Source organism: Pagrus pagrus (genome assembly GCF_965226575.1).
Source record: "Pagrus pagrus genome assembly, chromosome: 17".
NCBI lineage: Eukaryota > Metazoa > Chordata > Actinopteri > Spariformes > Sparidae > Pagrus > Pagrus pagrus.
The window spans coordinates 16,080,077-16,106,131 of NC_140201.1; the positions used below are offsets into that span (position 1 = coordinate 16,080,077).

Here is a 26,055-nt window from a genome sequence, read left to right on the forward strand (position 1 = left end):
TTCTCTGGGTTTGAATTTTGTTCAAGAAGTTCAGGATAATGTAAGCACACAGGTCAACAAAATATATATCAAAGGTTTTGTCGTTTTTAGACATTTCAAGGCAGAAATGTAACATATTATATCTATAAGCACATAGGCATCTCTGCCTGGTCTGCTGTTACTATATATCCATCCGTCTCTGTGATGCCACTTCCTGACAAATGCCCCTCACATCCATCACCCTGTTCTTCTCACTCATCTCTTCTACCTCATTATAGTGTCATGACCCGAACAGGATGCCAATCGGGATTTGAATTATGTATTGGCTGCTGACATCGACAAATATTGACCGTAGAAAATCATTCTGCAGGTATGACTGAGAGTCAATAAGGACGTCCTTTACCTGACCATAGTTATATCCATTACACCTTCCTTTATTCAAATGACACAAAGGCAAAGTAACTCGCTGTGTATGTAAACACAGCCAGTGTAACTCAATGCCTACTTAAAATGTCTATCTACAGCAGCTGTGCAAAGAGTAGTTAACTGACAGTGATAGTCTGTCCAGGAGCCCAGGAGAGCCCAGGAGCAAGTCCACCTAAATGGAATGCAGCCATTATTAATGTTAGAAAGTCTGCCCGTGCCTTTCCTGCTTTCCTAAGTCAAAATGTCGGCTGTGAAAAGGGTCTATTGTGCGTTATTCATAAAAGAAGGCTGTCATACATCCTACAGGCAGCTATAAAGTACAGGTAAGCCCTTAATATAACCCACTACAGAATCAAACTGATTTTCTATTTTTTATTTTTTTTAATGTTTCTACTGTCTGAAGAATACAGTGTCTGCGTGAAAAGAAATAAAATATTCAAGAGTCAAATAACAGGAAATAACAGTGCACATCAACACTTTCCTTAAGACCTACTTTAAGCAAAAAGCCAGAGTCGTGCGAGTCTGAGGACAAAGGGACATGTGCTCATACCCATTTTAGGGTCTAAATGTACGTCATCATCATGACACATAGGTAAAGAGACCGCAGTCCATATGTAAACAGACCTGCTCAGCAAAGAATGCAAGGAGAACTGGTTCCTTTTGTAGGGTTGTCCCCCTTACCCATGCCAAGGTAGTCACATTTCTCCTGACCGCAAAGAGACACATCCAGCCCCCATACTCTATGAGAAGGTAAGAGCAGCATGTTTTAATTCGTCTAAATAATAAGAATATTGACTGTTATGTTGCATTTATAAATAAGCTTTACTTATTTTTGTAAGTCTCTTCTGTTATATTGGATATCCTTACCTAATACAGCCTGTGATTTATAATTTCCCAACACTTGCCATGTATTTCATCTGAACTTGGGGTTCAATTTTGTCGTAAGATAAAATATTTAACAGTTCCTGCTCATACATAAATGAAGGTACAACAGAATGAGAGCGTACTGGGTGTTTAAAGTGGGCTGGTGCTCATTGCTTTCTTTGACTCTTTACTACTGTGACTCTTTATGGCGGCATACCAGCACTTCAATCACGGTGGGTGATTCACAATTGCCCAAAGTAAACTGCATAACCTGCAATAACATTTCCTTTCTCGCCTGCCCGCTTTTGTCTGTTGGTGCTGAAATGCTTTCTTTGTGTGATGCATTCAAAGTAGAGACACGTAGTCGGACCGATCCGAAAGCTGCTATGACAGCTCTGCCGTTCCTCCTGACCACTGAGGAGGCCAGTACTCCCCTTATTACTGTCAGTAAAAGAGGATGATCCACTGAAGGACTAAACTTGAGTTGTCAATACAATATTCAGATTGTTTTTTTCATTCCCTTCTTTCTAAAGCCAGTGATATGTGCATATGTTCGGAGGAATTACATGATAAATGTTGAGAAATGTATGTAGTGTAGCAAACATATTTAGCTCTGTATAATAAGTTATTTATTACCATGACTGTAAAAGTGGTCAGGTAATTTAATCGTCCAAGTTTTGCTGCCACCATCTGCTGGCTAAGTAGGTAAGTAGGGCCTCACTACTTGCTCTATATTGTAGCTGTATGTTCATCTTACAAGGCAAAATACAGTTATGAACTCTAAAGGAAAGCTTTCATTGTGTGTTTTTTTCATATTGAAATGCAATAAGCCTGTTTTGAAATGATTTTGTACCAAAAAACTGATCAATGCTGATACCGTATGCTGATAGATAAAGGAATGATAATAAAAGCACTACAGCTGCTGATTTAACAGATTAGCACACCTTAAAAGAGATCAGAGGAGTATGCTCAGACTGCACGCTCACAAAGACTTCTGTCAAGCACAAATCAACTGAATGGAGATGAAAATGGCAACTACAAAGTTGTTGCATTTTTTTTATAGTAAAAAGTGATGAAAATTTAAAAAAAGGTAATTGTTGTGTGTGTGCCATTTAATATCAGATGAATTTAATATCAAAATTATTTTATTCTAACATAACCCCTTTTTGATGCTTAGCATACATGCTTGGATGAGCAGTAGAGGTTAGATTAATTTTGTTTTAATATATATTAGGGCCCGAGCAGGAAACCTGCGAGGTCCCTATTGTTTTTGCAGTGATTATTATTTTTCTTTGTCCCAAATGATCGCATTTTTCACTGCCTGATGAAAACACGATTTTATTTTTTTCGAACACATTAGGCTTGGTGAAAAATGTTATAATCTATGGTCATCGTGAACGTCCACCACTAGGTGGTGCTATAATCAAGGAAAGTGCGTTTTGGCTTATAACTCCCACATAGTTTGTCGCACATTCAAAAACGTTATATGCACGCGTTCCCTGAATTCTGTTGAATCTCGTGATATAGGCCCATTTCCGCCTAGGTTTTTTTTCCGCGAATTCGCGAAATGTCGCAAACCTACTTTTTCCAACTCCTCCCAGGCAATTTCACTGATTTACACCAAATTTTGCACACCGCATCTGTAAACCGTCCTGACAAAAAGTAAATAAAATAATTTTGATATGCCGAAGAACACTCAACTTATTAAATAACGACTTCCTGTACATTTTGTTCCAAAAAGTAAGTGTTGCATATCTCCACATTGGTGTGTTCCAAAGACATGAAACTCAGGTTACTACTTCCCCATAAGGCCCTCAGGCTTTGGGTTTTTGGCCAATAACTCCCACATAATATGTTGCACAGTTTTCCATTCGCGAAATGTCACAAACCTACTTTTCTGAACTCCTCCCAGGTTATTTCACCAATTCACACGAAACTTTGCTTGTGACATCTGTGGACCCTCCTGACAAAAAGTTATCAAAAGAATTGTGATATTTTAAAGAATTCTCAAGTTACTAAATAACAACTTCCTGTAGATTTGGTTCAAAACAGGAATCAGAATCAGAATCAGAACTCCTTTATTTGTCCCGCAAATGGGGAAATTCCTTAGTCACAGCAGCCAAAGGACAGTGTCACACTAAACAATAATAAAAAGTAAAAAATAAACAATTTTATTTTTATTTAATATACAGTCATAGTCAACGCACCACATGTTGGACACAGTAAATGACACTTAACCCCTTCCTGCACTGTCCGAAACACGGACAGTTAAGAGATGCGTACACAATAATCAATGGGGCTGGGTAAGCGGCTTGCCCCGACAGCAGCACGCCTCGACGCGCGTTGACCGCGAGGGCCCGTTCATCACTGCTTGCAGTTTTGATTATTATCTGTAACTCATTAAGTGGTTATCAAAGTGATCTAACATCAGTTTCTTATTCTGCTTCCACAGATGACTCCACCAGCTTCCAAGAAAACACTGTTCATTGCAACAATATCTGCTCTTGGCCTGATCTGCTGTGTTCTTCCATTCTTCATGTATTTTGAGCCTCCATCTTCTGTCTGCCCATTTGCATCTCCATCAGCTAAAAACAAAGATTATCAAGATGTGGATCCAAATGAAAAGCCCATAGTCCTGGTGTGGTTCTGGCCTCTTGGTGTGAAGTTTGATTTCAAAGATTGCTCTAAATACTTCAACATTGACAGCTGTGTTCTGACCGATGACAGATCCCTCTACAACAAATCAAAGGGAGTCCTTTTCTTCCACCGAAACATTGACGGGTATTTGGGAAACATGCCACAGGAGCCACGTCCAAGTTTTCAAAAGTGGATTTGGTACCATGTGGAATCCCCAACAAACACGTGGAAGATACCTGGTCTGGAAAACCTGTTCAACCTGACACTTGGCTACAGAAGAGATGCTGACATCGTGGCGCGGTTTGAACTCACTATCAGAGAAACAGAAATGAAAGATGACTTTATTCTGCCCAAGAAAGACAAACTGGTCTGTTGGATTGTTAGTAACCACGACCCAAACACTGGAACAGGTACAAGAGAACAATATTATCGTGAACTGTCCAAACACATTAAGATCGAGCTCTTTGGTGCAGCTTATGCAGGGCGTTGGTTGAGCCTTGAAGAGTACTACCCAACCGTGGGTAGCTGTAAGTTTTACCTCTCATTTGAGAACTCGCTCCACAGAGACTACTTCACAGAGAAGGTTAACGGACCACTTGTGGCAGGGACGGTCCCTGTAGTTTTGGGTCCCCCCAGAGAAAACTATGAGCAGTTTTTTCCCTCTGACGCCTTCATTCACATTAATGATTTTCCTGATGCAAAGTCACTGGCTGAGTATCTGCTCTTCTTGGACAAGAACGACGAAGAGTACATGCGTTACTTTGAGTGGAGGAAGTTCTACTCAGTTACTCCTCATCTCCTGGGAATGGCAAATGAATTTACTCAGCCCATCTGTCTCGCCTGCGACTACATGTCAAGAGATGAAGGCTACAGTGTTGTTCATGACCTTTATGGGTGGTACTTTCCATGAACACCTCAATTTAAATATTTGTTGTTTCTTACTCTTCTTTATCTATTTTCTGGCGTTTAAGATATTTTGATGATTTAAATGGTAATAAAGTGAAGATGTTAAAACAACATTATTTCTCTGGTACACTTCTTTCTTTCTTACAGAAATGTTCAGTATTATACGACCCAAATATATTCCACTTGAGTCCAATTTATCAACTCCTATAGACAATGGGAATAAAATTAGAATGCACAACCAAAGAAATGCATTTAGAACAAATAGAAGTTAATTAGCAAAAACACTTGTACTTGATATCAGGTAGCCGACTAGTTCTTACTACCATTACAAAAAGAAGTTTAAAGTGTGCTATTAGTACATTTCCATTACTATGAATAAGAGAGTTTGCTTTGCTTTTTTAAGTCACTCTTAAGTATACTTGTTTTTTTAATGCTGACAAGTATACAGAAAAGTTTAAAGGGGACATATTATGCAAAACTCACTTTTTCCTTGCTTTAGTATGTACATTTTCGTATCCGGAGTGCCTCCCCACCCCTTAAGCGTGATTTCCGACAACTAAGTCAATGTTTTGTAAACTACCGGAGTCAGGAATTGAGTCTCTAAACAAGTCATTTGGATTTCACCCAGATTGTTACGTAACAGTCCAGGTGATTTGAATACTCCAGCCCTCGCGCTGGGTATCTCCTCCCACACTACGGCAGCTACCTGAATGAGGATCCGCCATTTTCTCGTTCTCGCTTCGCTTGTACACGACAGCCTGACCGCTACCATGTACAACCCGAAAGCCAAGCACTGCTGCTCTGTCGTCGGATGCACGGATCCTCATGTATGCTACATCACCTCCCCACCAAAGAGGATATCAGAGCTAAGTGGCTACATTTCATTTATCAGGGAAACGTCCCAGCTTCAGTGAACAAAAGCGTTATGGTCTGTGCCAGTCACTTCACGCCGGAATGTTTCAGCAACCAGGGTCAGATAACGCTGGCAACGCCACAGATGATGGAACTATATTTATTTAACAGTATAGTTTGTGTTACTTTGACGGTTAACACATGAGCTAACGCTAACCATCGATGTAAATATGAGGCTGAACTAACGTTACATGTGAAGTTATCAATGTTGAACACGCAGAGGAGACGGTATGAAATTGTCTCAGTTGTTAGTGGACGGTGAGCTGCTGTTCCGCCGTGAACACGCAGAGGAGACGGTATGAAATGGTCTGTTATTCACAGCCAGTGAGCTACGTTGATTAATTAGCATGTTGTGCTAAAGGACAGTGTGTTAGATGCCCAGGAGTAACTTGGCAGTCGTACGACTTACTGCGTGTTGGTATACACACAGCTAACGCTACAGCTAACTACGTGTGTAGCGTTAGCTGCTGGCATGAGAGACCAGACCTGAGAGTACCAAAACTTTATCTGCAGTAAAGCAATCACTACTTTGTTTTGGAGCTGGAGACAGGGGTTACCTGCTACATGTCTGCTGTGCTACTATCAGTTATATGCAGGCATGGACTCAGAAAAGCTGCGTCGCGCTGTGTATTGCTCGTTGTTGTTTTTTTTGTTGTTGTTTTTTTTTCAACTTTATTGAAGTTGCTGTGTATCGCTTGTTGCCATGGTCACGCGATGCCGTCCTCACCATGGATGTATTATTAGTGGATACCGGATTGGAAAATAGCCGCCGTTGATTTCAACGGAGTTGCTTGGCGGGCGCATACACCGAAAAAGTTTCTGACTTCCGGGTTTACTTCCGCTTTATGGGGCCCATAGAGCATGCGCAGTTGAGTCACCCCCCATGATTCTCTGGGGCCTCCCATCATGCCCTGGGGCAATGAGAATGAGCAAATTGCGTTCTGGACAAGCGCTGCGCGCTCATGAGTGCTTGTGGATGAGTTTGAGCTCATGATGATTTATAGCGCACATCAACCGATGATCTTCTCAAAGTCATGGTTATAGACTATACGTGGTTAATTTGTGTTGTTTTATTTTTGCTAAGTAAGGATAAAACGTTGTTCTCCGCTGTTTTCCTAACCCTCCTCCCGGTCGTATGCATTTGTTTTCAGCGAAGTCAATCGGTGGATCTTTGGATTATCATATACATGTTATGTTGTGTGTATTTGTGTAGTCTGATCTGTCATAAACAACAGATTACATGTTACGGGGCGCGTTTGTGTCGCGGACTCACGGTGCCACAGAGATGGGAGCTTTTTCTTTTTTCACCGAGACGAGAGCGCTGAGCCTGTGGCCAGAGCGACTGTCTGTTTAGTGTCATTTAATTTGTGATTACAGTCTGCAAAACTGAGAAAAATAGTTTGTAAGAGTCAAGTGAGAGTATAACATTTGACTGCATGTTGACTGTTGTTTCTTACTTTCTTTAAATAGAGAATGCTTTGACATTACGTAAGTAAAATGTGCATTTCCTAATTCATTTTATCTTTTTTTTTTTCTATTTTATTCATCTTTATTATTTATTGCGTTGTAGTTTATACTTGGATCATCATCAGCACGCGCTGCTGCAGACTGCATAATTCCAGGCCATCGGACTGAGACGGTTCAAACCGTAATAAAAGGTCATTATGATAGGATAGGAAACTATCACATGCATGGTAAATAACTTTTCGACTTTTACACAGCAGTGGCACTTGGCAGTAAGTGAAAATGCGGTCATTAAGCGGATAATTTAACGCCAAAATACCTTTAGAATTGCATTTAAAAATACATGCCATTAAAATATCAAACTTGTATCACAACTCTGTCTCGAAAAAACTCACCCTGGAGTCATTTAATTCACTTTTCCGACCACATTTAGCCCCGTTCAGAGCCGTCATTAAGCCAACAGGCATCCTCGCTCCCGAGATACAGCACGACTGCACTTGGGAGTGCACGCACACAGCTGTGACGTCACCATGGAAAATGAGACTTCGGGGCTTTTCTGGCCTTTAGAAAACTTTTTGACGGTTTAAAAGTCTGTGACTTAAAAATATGGAATACAAAGATTAGCAATTAACAGTGGTTACAGCTGGAGGTGTCCTGAGAACAGTTTTACAGGCTTCTCTTTTACTATTACGGTTTATGGGAAAAATGCTTTCTGGGCCCCATGGGAGTTTTTGTTGCAACACCACGAGTGGCCACTGGAAAAAATCGGCGTGCCTGCTGAGAGGCTTCGTCATATCCAGGTTATATTATAGATCCATGGTCCTCACGTCTTCCTCCCGGCAGGAAGAGGTGGGCGGCGCACGCAGTAGCTCATTAGCATTAAAGGGAAAGGCACTAAAACCGGCCGCTTAGCACAGGGCTGTGAAACTGGTGTGTAAACAACCCTGCTGTGCTCAATCCTTTGGTTTTTTTGACCAAAGCATGTTACTAACATTTCATTTAGACATCAAGGACCCATGTCAACAAGCAGGGATGAGTATAATATGTCACCTTTAAGTATATTTGGCTTGTACTTGTACATGTCAAGAGATGAAGGCTACAGTGTTGTTCATGACCTTTATGGTTGGTACCTGTCATGAAAACCTCAATAGGAAAATATATTGATGGGGGCCCACACATGCACTTTAATACACAGATAAGTAGCTGGGGACACCCCCTAGAAAATTTGAGACAAAGCGGTGAGGGCTACTTTGTTTCAAATTTTGTAGAGGTGCTATCAGGCCATTTTGCCACACCCAATTCTGAAGATAATGTCAAATGTCTTCAGGCTGGGACTTTGACCAAGCATGTGAAGTTAAGGGAAGATTTGACCACGTACACTCAATTTAAAACAACTTTTTGTTACATACGGAAATGGGATAATTAGATGTCTCGCCATAGCCACACACAAGCTTTTTATAACCTTTCATCGATAAGGTCTATTGTATAGGTTGACCAAGTTTGAGGTGGATCAGATTGACTTCCTAGGAGGAGTCTGTTAAAGTACGACCTCTCTAAGTGGCCACAAATACACTCAGTTTTCAAAATAAATTGATAATGCTCGACTTCCTGTCAGGTTTACAGCATTGCTCCTTTTTTTTAGTCTGGAGATTTTCTATCTGGATGCCAAATTTCAATTCAATTTCAATTTCATTGATGTGTGTGCCATGTTCTAGGAGTTTTTGAGAATCCCTAGGCCCTCCACAACCAACCTCTTGTTTCATGGCAATGTTTCATTAAGGTCTTAAAGCTAAAGTTGGTAATGTTGCGAGTTGGTAATGAGCTAGCAAGATTTGAAAGTGGCACCTCCTCTAAGCTCCACCCCCTCCTCCCCCTCCCGTCAGTGCTCCGTCCAAAGCCAGGCGCATCTGACAGTAGGAGTCAGCAGGGCAGGCTGGCTTACACCGACAGAGATGTGCCACAGTTGTTCTGCTGGATCCCAGAGAGTGATCGTGCCCTTATGCTCTATGGGTAGGTGTGAACAACATGTTTTAATTTCTCTAGAGAATAAGAATATTTACTGCAATGTTAGTGCTTATTGTAACTATCTTCTGTTGATTTAGGTAACATCAAATAATGTGGTGTGTTATTGGACTTTTTGATGCGTACCTCCCTTTTCTTGCCTGCCTGCTTTTCTCTGTCAGTGGGACACATTGAACTTAGAGACAGTGTCCAAGGACACACCCGCGGCAATATAGTCGGACCAGACTGACAGCCCCAATGACGGCTCTGAATATAATTAATACTGGTCCTTAGGCTATTTTTTCATATATATAAAAAAAGGGGGGGACAGAGAGGGGTGCAGGCAGGATGAGACATGAAGACATCTGATTGGTTCTTTCCATTTGGACCGAGAGGGAGGGATTGGTCAGAGTTTTTACAGGCCTGCAGCTGCCACAGAGGTCTGATTTATTTCGTTCCTTTTTCTGAACACATTAGGTATGGACTACTCTCAGGATGGACCATTTCACTCAGTATAACAAAAAGTGTTTCTGAACAGGATTACCTTTAAGAAGACGGACGGTGATGTAAATATATTTGGGTAAATGTTATTTGTTTAGCTCAGCTAATACAAAAGAAGAGTGTCTGTGACTGTGCTATTACCATACTTGTGTAAAAATGCCAATATCTTTAATAAATCTTAAAAGGGCAAGGTGACTCAATATTTTATATTTGTTTACTTTGTATATGTAATAGTTTTGCTTTGATAATAACTTCATAACATCATAATAAAGTTATTTAATATATGTGAATGTCACAGATTTGGGTATTTTGGGTATTTTTTTTTAATTGTGCAGTTACTTTATATTTTCTAATGGCCGTCTTTGGTTGAAGTAGTACATTGAGTGTTTGGGCAGAGCAGCAGGAGGACATTAGGAGAAAAACAGGAAACATTGTCTCCATAAAATATGATCCAGTTTCACCCAAATCAGTGAATTAAGTTTTACATTTGCGTTTTTGTACTGTGATAATGAGGTTAGCCCCCCAAAAGACTAGTTGCACTGAATTTTGAATGATTTAACATTGATATTAAAATTCAGAAGAACCAAATACACAATCTTTATCAAAATAAATAGTTTTAGAGTGAGCTCTCAGAGTTTCACATGCTTAAGCCTAGTTTATGCTTCTGCGTCGCGGCAACGGCGTAGTTACGTCGTCGACCCGACGCCGTCATTGAGCATTCGAAGTTCTGCGTCGAGGGAACGCGTTGGTCTGAAATTCGCCGCCAAGCCGCAAGGGGGGGTGGGGGGGGGTTCTTTTCCCTTTGCTTTAGACAATTCTGATTTGAAAATTATCATTGACACAACACAACTTTTTACTTCTAGGCTTTTCATGCTACATGTGGTTATACAGTCTAAGATTTACAGTAAAAGCAACAATTTTCCAATTAATCTAATGCAGTCCTCTTCTTGCCTGACAGATTAACCATGGCTTCCATTTCTCATATTTTTTTATAAGCCACCATGACAGTGATTCTGGTCCTGGCTGGATTCATAGTTCTGTTTTTCATGTTCTACAAGTCATTTCCATCTCCGAGATGTTACCCTCGCCCGGCTCAGCTGCCACCTCACAGATGACAGAGATTTTTACTCCAGAGCTCGATAAGTTTTGATATTTCATAGAGCTATTGAGGAAGACCTGTCCAACCTTCCAAGCTCACCCAGAGCCAAATTTCAGAGGTGGATCTGGTTTATTTTGAGGAGTCATGTCATCAATGGCCTGTAAAAACCATGTATCTCCAGTACTTTGCATGACCAAAACAAGAAAAATACATGATGGTTTATTTTGTTGAACTACATTTTTTCAACTGGACAGCAACAATTGTTGCGTAGGAAAGTTATATATTGGGTTAATAAACAACAGAAATAAACATTAAATCTGTATCATGATGTTGGATGAACAGTTTGTAACTTCGGACCATTGTCGACACATTTTCATTCATGAGTCATGTTGTCGTCATTCATATGCTTTTTACTGTTTAAAGTGATGCAAAAGATGATTTTATGCTTTAAACACCCGGACTAGAGCCTTATAGTACACTGATCTGTATTCGGATTCTTGAACAGGTATCCTGTTCGTGTTTTGCTCAGAATATCCAGCAGGATCGGGTGAGATGGAGGCAGTTTCTTTCCAATATTTGCTTTCATTCATCTGTCATGTCATATGTTCATTCATGCAACTGACACTGCTGTACCTCGTGAGCCACAGTCGCCCCAAAAGAGAAGGTTCTCATACATCCTACAGGAAGGTTGAGGGGCAGACACTAGTAAACGGTATCTGTTAACAATCAAGAAGGTGTTGGTGTGAGTTACTAGGGTGCAACCATCAAATAATGGCTGGAAGATTACATATCGCATATCACTTTTCTTAAGACTTGCTTTAGGTGAAAGCAGGAGGGACACGATCGGTACTAAAGTTTCACAGAGACATGGTTATGCAAAACAACCAGACCCAGCTGAGTTACACCTCACAACCCTGTCTGGTTTGTTTGACTACAAAGCACACTGACGGTGATCAAATGTTTGTTGAAGTCTCAAATGCCTGCCGCAGTTGTTCTGCTGGATCCCAGAGAGAGTGATCGTGCCCTTATACTCTATGGAAAGGTAAGAACAACATGTTTTAATTTCAGAATTTAAGAATATTTACTGCAATGTTAGTGCTTATTGTAACTCTCTTCTGTTGATTTAGGTAACATTAAATAATGTGGTGTGTTATTGGACTTTTTGATGCATACCTCCCTTTTCTTGCCTGCCTGCTTTTCTCTGTCAGTGGGACACAATGAATTTAGAGACAGTGTCCAAGGACACACATGCGGCAATATAGTTGGACCAGACTGACAGCCCCAATGACGGCTCTGAATAAAATTAATACTGGTACTTAGGCTATTTTTTCATATATAAAAAAAGAAATTGTACATTTAAGTATTTTGTAGGTACGGGGTGCATTACTGGTAAACTGAGCCCAACAGCTGACATCGACTGTTATGTTCTGCCAAAAGTAATGTGGCCAGCCATGGAAAAACCAGGAACAAGTCTCCCGAGGGGCATTTTGAGTTATTATTAGATGTGGCCATTTGAATGTAGGCATTCCTGAAACTAGTTTAGTGAGAAATCAAGCCTGAAAGATTCTGAATTCTCACCTACCTGGGCAGCCAGATCACACAATGCTGCTCATTTACATCTCATTTAGATTAAGTCCAACCCCCTGTTATTGAACCCACAGGTGTGTTACTCACACTTTATTCAAGCACATCATCAGGTTGGTGTGTTATTCAAATTAATAGCAGATGCTCACATTACAGCTTGTAATAGGATCATCTGATATAACAAGTTTCGATGTCATATCATTTGCAGAGTTAGCTATTAACATGTATGGTATAACCATATGAAATTAAGTAGGCTAGATAACTTGGACTCACAGTGGATTATCAAAAGATGGCGTAGCATGAAAAAATAAAACGGTTCGTAATCCCTGTATGTGACTTTGAATGAATATTACATAACGTAGATAGCTTGGACTAGGGGTGTGCAGAGCAGCCGATATTTGTATCTGTATTTGTATTTGTTGAGGGGGGAAAAGTATTTGTATTTGTATTTGTATTCGAGTAAAATTCAAAATAGGCGTAAAAATATATATTTTTTTTTTTCTTCTAATTTTTGTTATAGTGTAAGTATTCTTTAATTATCCATTATAATAATTATGGATATGCAATATTGGTTGATGTTTTTCCATAAATCCAGCAATGAACATGTAACAAGGAATGTCAATAATGTGAGAAAATAACATAACAGCCATTACCTCATCCATGGTTAAACCAACAACTAATAAAATATCATTGTGAACATTATGAACCCCACCACCACCCGTCCTTGTTGGAGGACGTTGAACAGACAGAATAAAAACAAATAATACTTAAAAGAACTGTTCTTTCTAATGCACAGAGCTCCAAGAACTAAACTTGATCTGTAAATAATATGACATAGTAGCCTATAGCTAACGGTCATTATGCTTCTGGCCTCTACCTGGTCTTTTTACTAACCTTAACCAACTCCTTTCTTCATTGCCTAAAACCCAACCAAAGCGCCGAGCAAAGAATTTTTTTTCTCCCCCGGTCTGCTGTCAGCAGGGTCGCCGGCTGCAGCAGCCTCGCGCCCGTGAAGTGGGCTCAAGCCGCGTTCAGCCGCGCTCGAGCGGAGCGGGGGAGAGAAACAACGTGTATTTCTTTTACTCTGTGGAAGTGCTTTCTTTTCGTCGGGGGCTTCTTGGTGGATGTAGTCATCTCCGAAGTAACTACTGTACGTCTGTTCGCCTCAAGGTGTCGAATTATTCTCATGTCCTGCCACTCTCTTTCGGCAGCTAAAGAATCCATCCGTATGTTGTACATAAGCTCTAGAGAAGGTTTGTGGCTACACGACTGTGTCCCAAGGAGAGAATTCTCCTTTCTTCTTCCGTAGCATTTGCAGTCAAAGTTACGGATCTTCTCCATTTCTCTGTCTTTGTCGCCTTCAAATGTTACAGTAGATATCGCTTCTGATCTCTTACGCTCCAGCTCCTCCGCTGCGAGGCCCAGGGATTCTTCGTCTTCTTCATTTTTGGCTAAAGCCAACTGTAGATTAGGGATGTTCTCCAAAGTAATGCAGTCGCTCTCGTCGATTTCTTCAGTTTCATCTTCTAGTTCAGGTTCAGAATCAGAAGTGAAATCGGCATCGGCATAACCAGAAGAATCTGTCTTGTTGAATAAGTACTGACAAAGATTTGCACTTTAACAGCCGCGATTTAACTCTTCTGCAATGCGTTTTTCTTGGTCCATCTTCATTCAATGATGAGAACACATGAAGCTGAGCGGCTGCATAAGTAGCCATGTGAGACCCTTTTAACGTGCAGCTGATTGGCTATTCATGTGCTTCACGTACAAAAAATGTGTTTGTCACACCACAGTAACATGTATCATTGACCACTGAGCCAAATTTGAAAGATCAAAAAAATTGCTAAGTATATAAAATTAGGTCTCAAAATCATGGAAAAACAAGCACTTCTCTCTGCTGTGAAACGCTGGGGGCGTGTCAGTTAGAGGCGCTGGAACTGCGTTTTTACGCAGTGGGGAGCTTCCTGGAGGTGGTGGGGGATGGCACCGGCCTCAGCAAGGCATCAGTGTCACGGAGTGTGGCAGCTGTCACACCGATTCTCCTGCGCCATGCCCGGACCCACATAAAGTTGCCCACCACACGGGACGAGGTCCGCCAGGTCCACCAAGGGTTCCACGCAGTGGCTGGGATCCCCCGGGTGATCGGTGTGGTGGATGGCACCCTCATTCCAATCCACAATCCCTCCCTGGTCGATCCGTGCTGGATCGGTAGGAAGCACTACGCGGCCATCAACACACACACACCCGCACCCACACCCCCCCACACACACGATACATGCGTAGCCTAATTGCACCTGTGTGGGGGGACCACGGGGCGCTGTGTGTGACTTATGCGATAAAGAGGTGGGTGATCGATTTGCCTGGCATCGATTGATTCAGTTTCAGCAGCCCCGCGGTGGACAGCTCCCACTAAGAGCTTCTTAAGAAGCTTCTTTGGCTTGATCTTAAGGTTCTCCTAAGAAGGCAGTTAAGAACGTTTCTGGGAAACACCCGTATCTTAGCGCTCTTTCTTCGCCAAACCCTTCTTAAGAGCCTTCTTTAGTCCTTAAGAACGATCGAATCTGGGAAACGCGGCCAATGCCGGTGGCCGTGATGGTGGCAGCCGCTGTCGGCGGGACGAGAGGGTCAGTATTTATACCGCTTCCGCAGCAGGGCGGGGTTTATGTTAACGCCGATTAAATCCTGAGCACAGAAATTTTGAAACACTGTTTGGAAGCCTAGCTCCACAATTAAATTATAAATGGTTGAATGGCTTTTTACATGTTTTAAGGAAATACATTTATGACCTATTTAATGTGTTTAGAAGAAAATGGTTGAATTTGCTTTACACGGACTTTAATGACTAAATAAATAAAACCATAAAACCAAAACACTTTGCCCTTTTCTCATGTAACACAATCCAGGCATTTATTAGCCATATGCCTTTTACTAGATTTGAAATAACATGTTAATAAATGGGTCTATACATTGGCTCTATGATATATTCTGTAGACATGTTTTCCCAGCACTGCAACTACTGTATCTGTAACTTTAAAATATGAGAATCCACCACTTACAATTGCACAATTTTTTAACAATTTCCAGTGTTAATTTGGTAGTTATCAAAACACAGTGACGTCTGTAAAACATGTTTTTTAGTGTGAAAACACAGACCAGAACACTGACCGTAGATTTGTACCTGAAACTCCTACTCTGCCATGTTGACACACTGATCAAAACACACGACTCAGAGTTCAAACACTTTATTCGTAGAAGAAACCACAAATTTGCCATGTTTTCATTAAAGTTACTTGATTGTTCAGTTATATAAGACCAGTTCAGTCGTAATTGATCAATGGTTTGTTCTAGAAATTAGAATTAGGGAAGGATGCAATTTAATTTTAGGGGTGAACAATTCCACTATTTGAGATGAGGAGCTTAATATAGTAAATATCTGAGCTGGAATGAAAGAAAGTGCTGAATTTCAGTCCCACTACATCACTAGTTCTTGGAGTGTAGGCTATGCAGTTTACAATGTTTAACAGTGGCACATTTACAACTCAAACAGAGACAAAAGCACAGTTCCTATTTCTGGAGTTAACATGGCAGATCAGGTCCAGCTATCTATCTAAAATAGCAAATGTTTGCTATATGAATGGGTTAAAAATGCTATCTCTGGCTGACTTGAATGTTTTTGCCATTTTTTATTTTTTTTTAGCATATCCGATTTCTTGCTGCTTGCCATGCATACTTGGACAAGCAATAGAGGTTATACTGTATAAACTGTATACTGTATAAACTGCATACTTTATTATCTGTACCTCATTAAGTAGTAATCAAAGTGATCTAACATCAGTTTCTCATTCTGCTTCCACAGATGACTCCACCAGCTTCCAAGAAAACACTGTTCATTGCAACAATATCTGCTCTTGGCCTGATCTGCTGTGTTCTTGCATTCTCCATGTATTTTGAGCCTCCATCTTCTGTCTGCCCATTTACATCTCCATCAGCTGAAGACAAGGATTATGAAGGCAAGAATCCAAATGAAAAGCCCATAGTCTTGTTGTGGTTCTGGCCTGAAAATGTGAGGTTTGATTTCAAAGATTGCTCTAAATACTTCAACATTGACAGCTGTGTTCTGACCGATGACAGATCCCTCTACCACAAATCAAAAGGAGTCATTTTCTTCCACAAAAGCATTGACAGGTATTTGGGAAACATGCCACAGGAGCCACGTCCAAGTTTTCAAAAGTGGATTTGGTACCATGTGGAATCCCCAACAAACACGTGGAAGATACCTGGTCTGGAAAACCTGTTCAACCTGACACTTGGCTACAGAAGAGATGCTGACATCGTGGTGAGGTTTGAACTCACTATCAGAGAAACAGAAATGAAAGATGACTTTATTCTGCCCAAGAAAGACAAACTGGTCTGTTGGATTGTTAGTAACCGCAACCCAGCCACTGGAACAGGTACAAGAGAACAATATTATCGTGAACTGTCCAAACACATTAAGATCAACCTCTTTGGTGGAGGTTTTACTGGTTGGTTGAGCCTTGAAGAGTACTACCCAACCGTGGGTAGCTGTAAGTTTTACCTCTCATTTGAGAACTCGCTCCACAGAGACTACTTCACAGAGAAGGTTAACGGACCACTTGTGGCAGGGACGGTCCCTGTAGTTTTGGGTCCCCCCAGAGAAAACTATGAGCAGTTTTATCCCTCTGACGCCTTCATTCACATTAATGATTTTCCTGATGCAAAGTCACTGGCTGAGTATCTGCTCTTCTTGGACAAGAACGACGAAGAGTACATGCGTTACTTTGAGTGGAGGAAGTTCTACTCAGTTACTCCTCATCTCCTGGGAACGGCAAATGAATTCACTCATCCCATCTGTCTCGCCTGTGACTACATGTCAAGAGATGAAGGCTACAGTGTTGTTCATGACCTTTATGGGTGGTACTTTTGGTAGTATTACATTAACAGAAAAATGAAACCATACTCATACTTTAACTAGAATGTGAAGACATATTAGCCAAGCCACTGTTGAGTTTCATGAACAGACCATCATATTCCCAAAAACTACTATTCGGTGAATCAGTTGTATTGTTTAAAAAAGACCTTTGTTTTGGTGTAATTAATTGGTGAAAGAAATAGGATCCTTTCTTTTTGTTTTCAGTAAATTCATCTGTAAAATGCTTATTTCTTAATCTTCATTACTATTATCCACCACCGAATTGACTCAAAGTTATATAACGTCTTAAAGTTGTACAACAGAAATCAACATGTTAAAAAGTGTGCATGTGAGAGGACAACTTTTGCATCATAAAACAAATTTTGAATATTTACTGCTTCTCAGCAGTGTTATCATCTCCAACTGTGATGTTTAGAAGTGTTGCCGAAGACAGCAATAGTTCATCTCACACATGTTTACCTCTCTTCTTGTCACTTGTATCCTGTTTGTGCATTGCTCAGAATATCCAGTAGGGCTTAAAGAAGAATTGTTTTGCTGGATTAAAACAAAGGGACTGAATCTCTGTGACTGTGCTATTACCATGCTCATTTAATGTCCACATGAGGATTTATGTTTGATTATAATGACAATATCTTTAATGAATTTTATAAGGGACCTCTCCCTAAAAGTTCATGTATTTTCTCAGTTTCACATGCTGGCACAGCAGTAGTTCAGCTAATCAGTCAAACATCACATCTGAGGGGAGTGACCTATGAGAGTCGAAAGAAATGCCAGCAACTTCTCAGACCTGACTTTATAGTGGAGGGACATTTTGAAATGCAGAAATAATTCTCATCTTGTCACTTCAAGGCTTTCCTTGCAATACATGGTTTAATGTTGGCTCGTGAGTCAAAAGATTCGGGAGGAAAAGAGGAATACCAACCTGCAGTTTCATGTTGTGCTACACTAGTTGGTGATTTATTGTCGCTGTTTTATGTTCAATGAAAATTAAGGGGTAAAACAATGTCTTAAGAGAGTTGTTTAAAGCAAAATAATTGCATTCATATCTGTTGTTTACAGATTAGCCATACAGACCTAATGCAGAAGACAGAGTGTAGATATTCAGGCCTATCATGTACATTACAACAAACTACAGCACAGATTACAACATTACATGTAGCATAAATTCAGCTGACAGTTTATGAGCTAATGCAGTCAATTGCACTCATAATTCAATACAGCCTGCTTTTAAGAAGGTTTTATATGAATAAACTTTTGAAGTGTTTGAACTTTGTGGCCATATTGAACGTTGTTTGCAGTAGCGCCGAGATCGAAAAGTGGCCAAAGGTATGTTGATTGCTGCTCAGCGGCTCATACCGATCCCCAGACTCTTATACCGTTCCTCGGAGTGGTATGCAGCTGTTGTGCCGCTGATATTCCACCGACACATGACGGTGTGTGCCGCTAGAGACTGTTATGCTTCTGAGAGACTGTTGGATGGGTACCGCCCCCTGATGGATATGCAAATATAATGCCACTGGGCTGGTTTTACGACAAGTGCTGCCGTAAATGTATAAATTTTTGTAGTCTTTTTTGACAATGCTAACTTAACACATTGCCGTAAAGGAACGTAGGCTATGTGTTTCTTTTGGATGTTTTGTTGGTGGGATGTAGGCATATAGACAGTAATTACACGTGGGATTCTTGCGATATGATAGCAAAGTAATATGTCTAAATTTGTGCCTATAAAGTACTTCAAGCTAATGAAAGAGATAGCCTTAGCTAACATGGCTACTGTTAGTCCCATGGCTACTGTTAGCCCAGCCACCGTAGCCAGTCTGACTAATCAATAGCAGAAACTTTGAGCCAACCAAATAAACAATACTTACTGACAGGTTTCTTTTATTAGGAGAACACAATAATACATTACTTGATATAAAATGTAGCCTACTTCACCGAACATTAACCATTGTGGCATATTATGTATCATGTTTACTGTACATTGAGATATTTTCTAACTATTGTCAATCAATGTCTGTGTGTGTGTGTGTGTGTGTGTAAATATCACATCATATATATATATATATATAGTATATACTATATAGTATATACTATATAGTATATATATAGTATATACTATATATATACTATACTATATGTACATATATTAATATATATTTGACCATGTACACTCAATTTACAACAGCTTTTTGTTACATAGGGAAATGGGATAATTAGATGTCTCGCCATAGCCACACACAAAGATACAGCGAGGGCTACATGCATTTTCCATGCACAATCCTGAGACCCATATTGAATATAGAGTTTCACTACTTTTGATGTGTGTGCCATGTTTTAGGAGTTTTTGAGAATCCCTAGGCCCTCCACAACCAACTTCTTGTTTCATGGCAAATAATATGTCGCCATGGGAACGCATTTTGATGAAAACACACAATCTTGACATCAAAGCATCATTAAGGTCTTAAGGCTTTACTGACCAATTTTGAAGTAGATCTGATCAACCTGGTCGGAGTAATTTGTACGAGTATAGAGCCTGTAACATCCTCTTGCCAGTGTGTGGCGCAATAACTACGACTCAAACTAGGCATGAAGATGTCATCAGGCCATGACTCAATTCAAACACATAAAGTTTGAGGAAGATTGGATAAAGTATTCAAGAATCACTAGAACCTCGGGTTTCACAGTGAAACCTCAAACTTTGCTGTGTCACTCAAGTAAAACCCACAGTTGTCTTTCTGAAGCAATATCAAGATCTGTCAAGACTTTTTTGACCAATGTCCTCATTCTAGTAGTTGATTATGATTAAAACTATGATTAAAACCAGATATTAGCATATAGATATCTACGGGTCTGGACTCTCATCAAACGTGGGACAGATTCTAACATACAGTATACAACAACTTCCTGTTTCATGGCAAAACATCGAAATGCCACGCTGCCATGGCCACGCTGTTCAATGAAAACCTAAGATTTAAAAAACGTTTCATTGTTAAGGTCTTCAGATTGCCCCGACAAAATTTGAAGTAGATCAGTTTAAATCTGTAGGCGGAATTTAAGGACAATGCCTGTATGACAAAAAATGTGCACTACATTCAAAATGGTCGCCTTTCTGTTGGGTTATGGCACTTAGTGACTTTTATGTAGATCTATGTGTAATAAACATGTGTACTAAATTTTATACGTCAAGCTGAAACCTGTCTTCGGGGCGCTAGTGAGCCATTTTAGCCCACCCATGCGCACCTGCAGCCCCGTTACTTTGGAAAATAAAGAAAGAAAAAATCCTTGAATTTCAACAGGGCCTCCACACCGGTCAGTGCTCAGGCCCTAATTAACTAAAAAAATAATAATTTAATGTGAGGTAAGATTTCTAATGGAAATCAATCAGTTAACGAAACTCGGGATAGTAGTGCTATTTAACATCGTAATGATTGGTGTTTGCTTTTGGCCCATAGCCCACCAATACGTTTCAGTTTTGGCCCTCCAAGTGAAGAGAGAGACGCGTGTGATCCCCCCCCGGCTGACGTGGGCTGTGTGGCTGCTCTGTACTGTTTTCATGGCCACCAAAATGAAAAGCAAGACACTCTGCCACCCACCCACACACGCCGTTCAGGCAGGATATGTGGACCGGGCTTCAGCTAAGCGAGCCAGCTACTGGCTATAACTTCATATTTAACAGCCAGGAGAGTGTCATTCAATCTTCTACTCTCAGTTTACTAAGAAAGCAATTTCCCCAACTGAATCAAACTGACATTTGGCCCATCTACCACTGAGGTTATGAACAATAAAATGCGGCTCTTGAGATTAAGAAGAGGGACGGTGATGTAAATATATTTGGGTATATGTTATTTGTTTAGCTCAGCTAATACAAAGGAAGAGTGTCTGATCCAGTTTCACCCAAATCAGTGAATTAAGTTTTACATTTGCATTTTTGTACTGTGATAATGAGGTCAGCCCCCCAAAAGACTAGTTTCACTGAATTTTGAATGATTTAACATTGATATTACAATTCATAAGAACCAAATACACAATCTTTGTCAAAATAGATAGTTTTAAAGTGGGCTCTCAGAGTTTCACATGCTTACACAGAGGTGGTAGGGGTAATGGGTGGGTGGGGCATTAGTCAAATGTCACATCTGAGGGGAGTGAGAGGGGAGAGAATGCCTGGCAAGTTTAACTTGTCAGGCGTGTTCAGTCTCAGTCTGGCTACTATAGAATATCTACACACTCACCTCACCACCAGCAGTGTTATTTTCAGCTCAAAGGCTCGAGTATGTATTTTGATATTTGGACCAAACGTTCCCTTTGCTTTACGCATTTCTGATTTGAAAATTATCATTGACACAACACAACTTTTTAGTGCAGGAACATTTTCTAATGTAGAAATTATGCTCATCTGGATCCAAACAAACTCATGCTACATGTGGTTATACAGTCTAAGATTTACAGTAAAAGCCACAATTTTCCAATTAATCTAATGCAGTCCTCTTCTTGCCTGACAGATTTACCATGGCTTCCACTTCTCATATTTTTTTATAAGCCACCATGACAGTGATTCTGGTCCTGGCTGGATTCATAGTTCTGTTTTTCATGTTCTACAAGTCATTTCCATCTCCGAGATGTTACCCTCGCCCGGCTCAGCTGCCACCTCACAGATGACAGAGATTTTTACCCCAGAGCTCGATAAGTTTTGATATTTCATAGAGCTATTGAGGACGACCTGTCCAACCTTCCAAGCTCACCCAGAGCCAAATTTCAGAGGTGGATCTGGTTTATTTTGAGGAGTCATGTCATCAATGGCCTGTAAAAACCATGTATCTCCAGTACTTTGCATGACCAAAACAAGAAAAATACATGATGGTTTATTTTGTTGAACTACATTTTTTCAACTGGACAGCAACAATTGTTGCGTAAGAAAGTTATATATTGGGTTAATAAACAACAGAAATAAATATTAAATCTGTATCATGATGTTGGGTGAACACTTTGTAACTTCGGACCATTGTCGACACATTTTCATTCATGAGTCATGTTGTCATCATTCATATGCTTTTTACTGTTTAAAGTGATGCAAAAGATGATTTTATGCTTTAAACACCGATGCAACACTGATCTGTATTCGGATTCTTGAACAGGTATCCTGTTCGTGTTTTGCTTAGAATATCCAGCAGGATCGGGTGAGATGGAGGCAGTTTCTTTCCAATATTTGCTTTCATTCAACTGTCATGTCATATGTTCATTCATGCAACTGACACTGCTGTACCTCGTGAGCCACAGTCGCCCCAAAAGAGAAGGTTCTCATACATCCTACAGGAAGGTTGAGGGGCAGACACTAGTAAACGGTATCTGTGTGAAACAAACAAGCATAACAATCAAGAAGGTGTTGGTGTGAGTTACTAGGGTGCAACCATCAAATAATGGCTGGAAGATTACATATCGCATATCACTTTTCTAAAGACTTGCTTTAGGTGAAAGCAGGAGGGACACGATCGGTACTAAAGTTTCACAGAGACATGGTTATGCAAAACAACCAGACCCAGCTGAGTTACGCCTCACAACCCTGTCTGATTAGTTCAGACACTTAAAATCTTGTTTGACTACAAAGCACACTGACGGTGACCGAATGTTTGTTGAAGTTTCAAATGCCTGCCACAGTTGGTCTGCTGGATCCCAGAGAGAGTGACCGTGCCCTTATACTCTATGGAAAGGTAAGAACAACATGTTTTAATTTCTCTAGAGAATAAGAATATTTACTGCAATGTTAGTGCTTATTGTAACTCTCTTCTGTTGATTTAGGTAACATTAAATAATGTGGTGTGTTATTGGACTTTTTGATGCATACCTCCCTTTTCTTGCCTGCCTGCTTTTCTCTGTCAGTGGGACACAATGAACTTAGAGACAGTGTCCAAGGACACACCCGCGGCAATATAGTCGGACCAGACTGACAGCCCCAATGACGGCTCTGAATAAAATTAATACCGGTGCTTAGGCTATTTTTTCATATATAAAAAAAGAAATTGTACTTTAAGTATTTTGTAGGTACGGGGTGCATTACTGGTAAACTGAGCCCAACAGCTGACATCGATTGTTATGTTCTGCCAAAAGTAATATATTAATGACTGAATACTAAAACATTTTGCCCTTTTCTCATGTAACACAATCCAGGCATTTATTAGCCATATGCCTTTTGCTAGATTTGGAATAACATGTTAAGAAATGGGTCTATACATTGGCTCTATGATATATTCTGTAGACATGTTTTCCCAGCACTGCAGCAGCTCATAACGGGATGGCAGAACTGTGACTTCTGTATCTGTAACTTTAAAATATGAGAATCCACCACTTACAATTGCACATTTTTTTTAACAGTTTCCAGTGTTAATTTGGTAGTTATCAAAACACAGTGACCACTGTAAAACATGTTTTTTAGTGTGAAAACACAGACCAGAACACTGACCGTAGATTTGTACCTGAAACTCCTACTCTGCCATGTTGACACACTGATCAAAACACACGACTCAGAGTTCAAACACTTTATTCGTAGAAGAAACCACAAATTTGCCATGTTTTCATTAAAGTTACTTGATTGTTCAGTTACATAAGACCAGTTCAGTCATAATTGATCAATGGTTTGTTCTAGAAATTAGAATTAGGGAAGGATGCAATTTAATTTTAGGGGTGAAAAATTCCACTATTTGAGATGAGGAGCTTAATATAGTAAATATCTGAGCTGGAATGAAAGAAAGTGCTGAGTTTCAGTCCCACTACATCACTGGTTCTTGGAGTGTAGGCTATGCAGTTTACAATGTTTAACAGTGGCACATTTACAACTCAAACAGAGACAAAAGCATAGTTCCTATTTCTGGAGTTAACATGGCAGATCAGGTCCAGCTATCTATCTAAAATAGCAAATGTTTCTCTGGCTGACTTGAATATTTTCGCCTTTTTTATTTTTTTGTGGCATAGGCGATTTCTCACTGCTTGCCATACATACTAGGACAAGCAATAGAGGTTATACTGTATAAACTGTATACTTTATTATCTGTAACTCATTATGTGGTTATCAAAGTGATCTAACATCAGTTTCTTATTCTGCTTCCACAGATGACTCCACCAGCTTCCAAGAAAACACTGTTCATTGCAACAATATCTGCTCTTGGCCTGATCTGCTGTGTTCTTGCATTCTCCATGTATTTTGAGCCTCCATCTTCTGTCTGCCCATTTACATCTCCATCAGCTGAAGACAAGGATTATGAAGGCAAGAATCCAAATGAAAAGCCCATAGTCTTGTTGTGGTTCTGGCCTGAAAATGTGAGGTTTGATTTCAAAGATTGCTCTAAATACTTCAACATTGACAGCTGTGTTCTGACCGATGACAGATCCCTCTACCACAAATCAAAAGGAGTCATTTTCTTCCACAAAAGCATTGACAGGTATTTGGGAAACATGCCACAGGAGCCACGTCCAAGTTTTCAAAAGTGGATTTGGTACCATGTGGAATCCCCAACAAACACGTGGAAGATACCTGGTCTGGAAAACCTGTTCAACCTGACACTTGCCTACAGAAGAGATGCTGACATCGTGGCGAGGTTTGAACTCACTATCAGAGAAACAGAAATGAAAGATGACTTTATTCTGCCCAAGAAAGACAAACTGGTGTGTTGGATTGTTAGTAACCGCAACCCAGCCACTGGAACAGGTACACGAGAACAATATTATCGTGAACTGTCCAAACACATTAAGATCAACCTCTTTGGTGGAGGTTTTACTGGTTGGTTGGGCCTTGAAGAGTACTACCCAACCGTGGGTAGCTGTAAGTTTTACCTCTCATTTGAGAACTCGCTCCACAGAGACTACTTCACAGAGAAGGTTAACGGACCACTTGTGGCAGGGACGGTCCCTGTAGTTTTGGGTCCCCCCAGAGAAAACTATGAGCAGTTTTATCCCTCTGACGCCTTCATTCACATTAATGATTTTCCTAATGCAAAGTCACTGGCTGAGTATCTGCTCTTCTTGGACAAGAACGACGAAGAGTACATGCGTTACTTTGAGTGGAGGAAGTTCTACTCAGTTACTCCTCATCTCCTGGGAACGACAAATGAATTCACTCATCCCATCTGTCTCGCCTGTGACTACATGTCAAGAGATGAAGGCTACAGTGTTGTTCATGACCTTTATGGGTGGTACTTTTGGTAGTATTACATTAACAGAAAAATGAAACCATACTCATACTTTAACTAGAATGTGAAGACATATTAGCCAAGCCACTGTTGAGTTTCATGAACAGACCATCCCCAGTGAGCAAAGAGTGGTCTAGATCACGTCTTTTAGACATCATTTAAGGACATCCAAGACGTCTAAAAGACGTCCTCTGGGGAGCCAGAATGAAAGTTTTTTATACGTCTTTTCTGGACGTTGTATAGACGTTTATACATGGTTTATCGACTAATTCTGGCTGTCAGTGGATGTCTAGATTATGGCCTGACTATTGACATGGCCAGGCCATGATCTGGACGTCCATTGACAGCCAGAATTAGTCGATTTATAAACGATATATAAACGTCTATACAACGTCCGGAAAAGACGTATAAAAAACTTTCATTCTGGCTCCCCAGAGGACGTCTTTTAGACATCTTGGATGTCCATAAATGATGTCTAAAAGACGTGATCTAGACCACTCTTTGCTCACTGGGTCATTTTCCCAAAAACTACTACTCTGTGAATCAGTTGTATT

At 40.3% G+C, this 26,055-nt stretch overlaps 3 protein-coding genes across 3 annotated transcripts; all 3 read left to right on the forward strand.

Moving 5' to 3' along the window:
• Nucleotides 1–3,696: 3,696 nt before the first annotated feature.
• On the forward strand, nt 3,697–4,831 carry LOC311272578 (4-galactosyl-N-acetylglucosaminide 3-alpha-L-fucosyltransferase 9-like). Its single transcript, XM_084379104.1, has one exon. The coding sequence runs from the start codon at nt 3,722–3,724 to the stop codon at nt 4,814–4,816; it is 1,095 nt and encodes a 364-aa protein (XP_084235230.1). The 5' UTR covers nt 3,697–3,721; the 3' UTR covers nt 4,817–4,831.
• A 6,983-nt stretch (nt 4,832–11,814) lies between these two features.
• Nucleotides 11,815–17,882, forward strand: LOC311272501 (4-galactosyl-N-acetylglucosaminide 3-alpha-L-fucosyltransferase 9-like). Its single transcript, XM_084378954.1, has 2 exons — nt 11,815–11,831; nt 16,230–17,882. Exon 2 carries the CDS (start codon nt 16,230–16,232, stop codon nt 17,319–17,321), a length of 1,092 nt encoding a protein of 363 aa, XP_084235080.1. The 5' UTR covers nt 11,815–11,831; the 3' UTR covers nt 17,322–17,882.
• A 5,112-nt stretch (nt 17,883–22,994) lies between these two features.
• LOC311272970 (4-galactosyl-N-acetylglucosaminide 3-alpha-L-fucosyltransferase 9-like) lies at nt 22,995–25,590 on the forward strand. Its single transcript, XM_084379768.1, has 2 exons — nt 22,995–23,029; nt 24,426–25,590. The coding sequence occupies exon 2, from the start codon at nt 24,426–24,428 to the stop codon at nt 25,515–25,517; it is 1,092 nt and encodes a 363-aa protein (XP_084235894.1). The 5' UTR covers nt 22,995–23,029; the 3' UTR covers nt 25,518–25,590.
• Nucleotides 25,591–26,055: the final 465 nt, after the last annotated feature.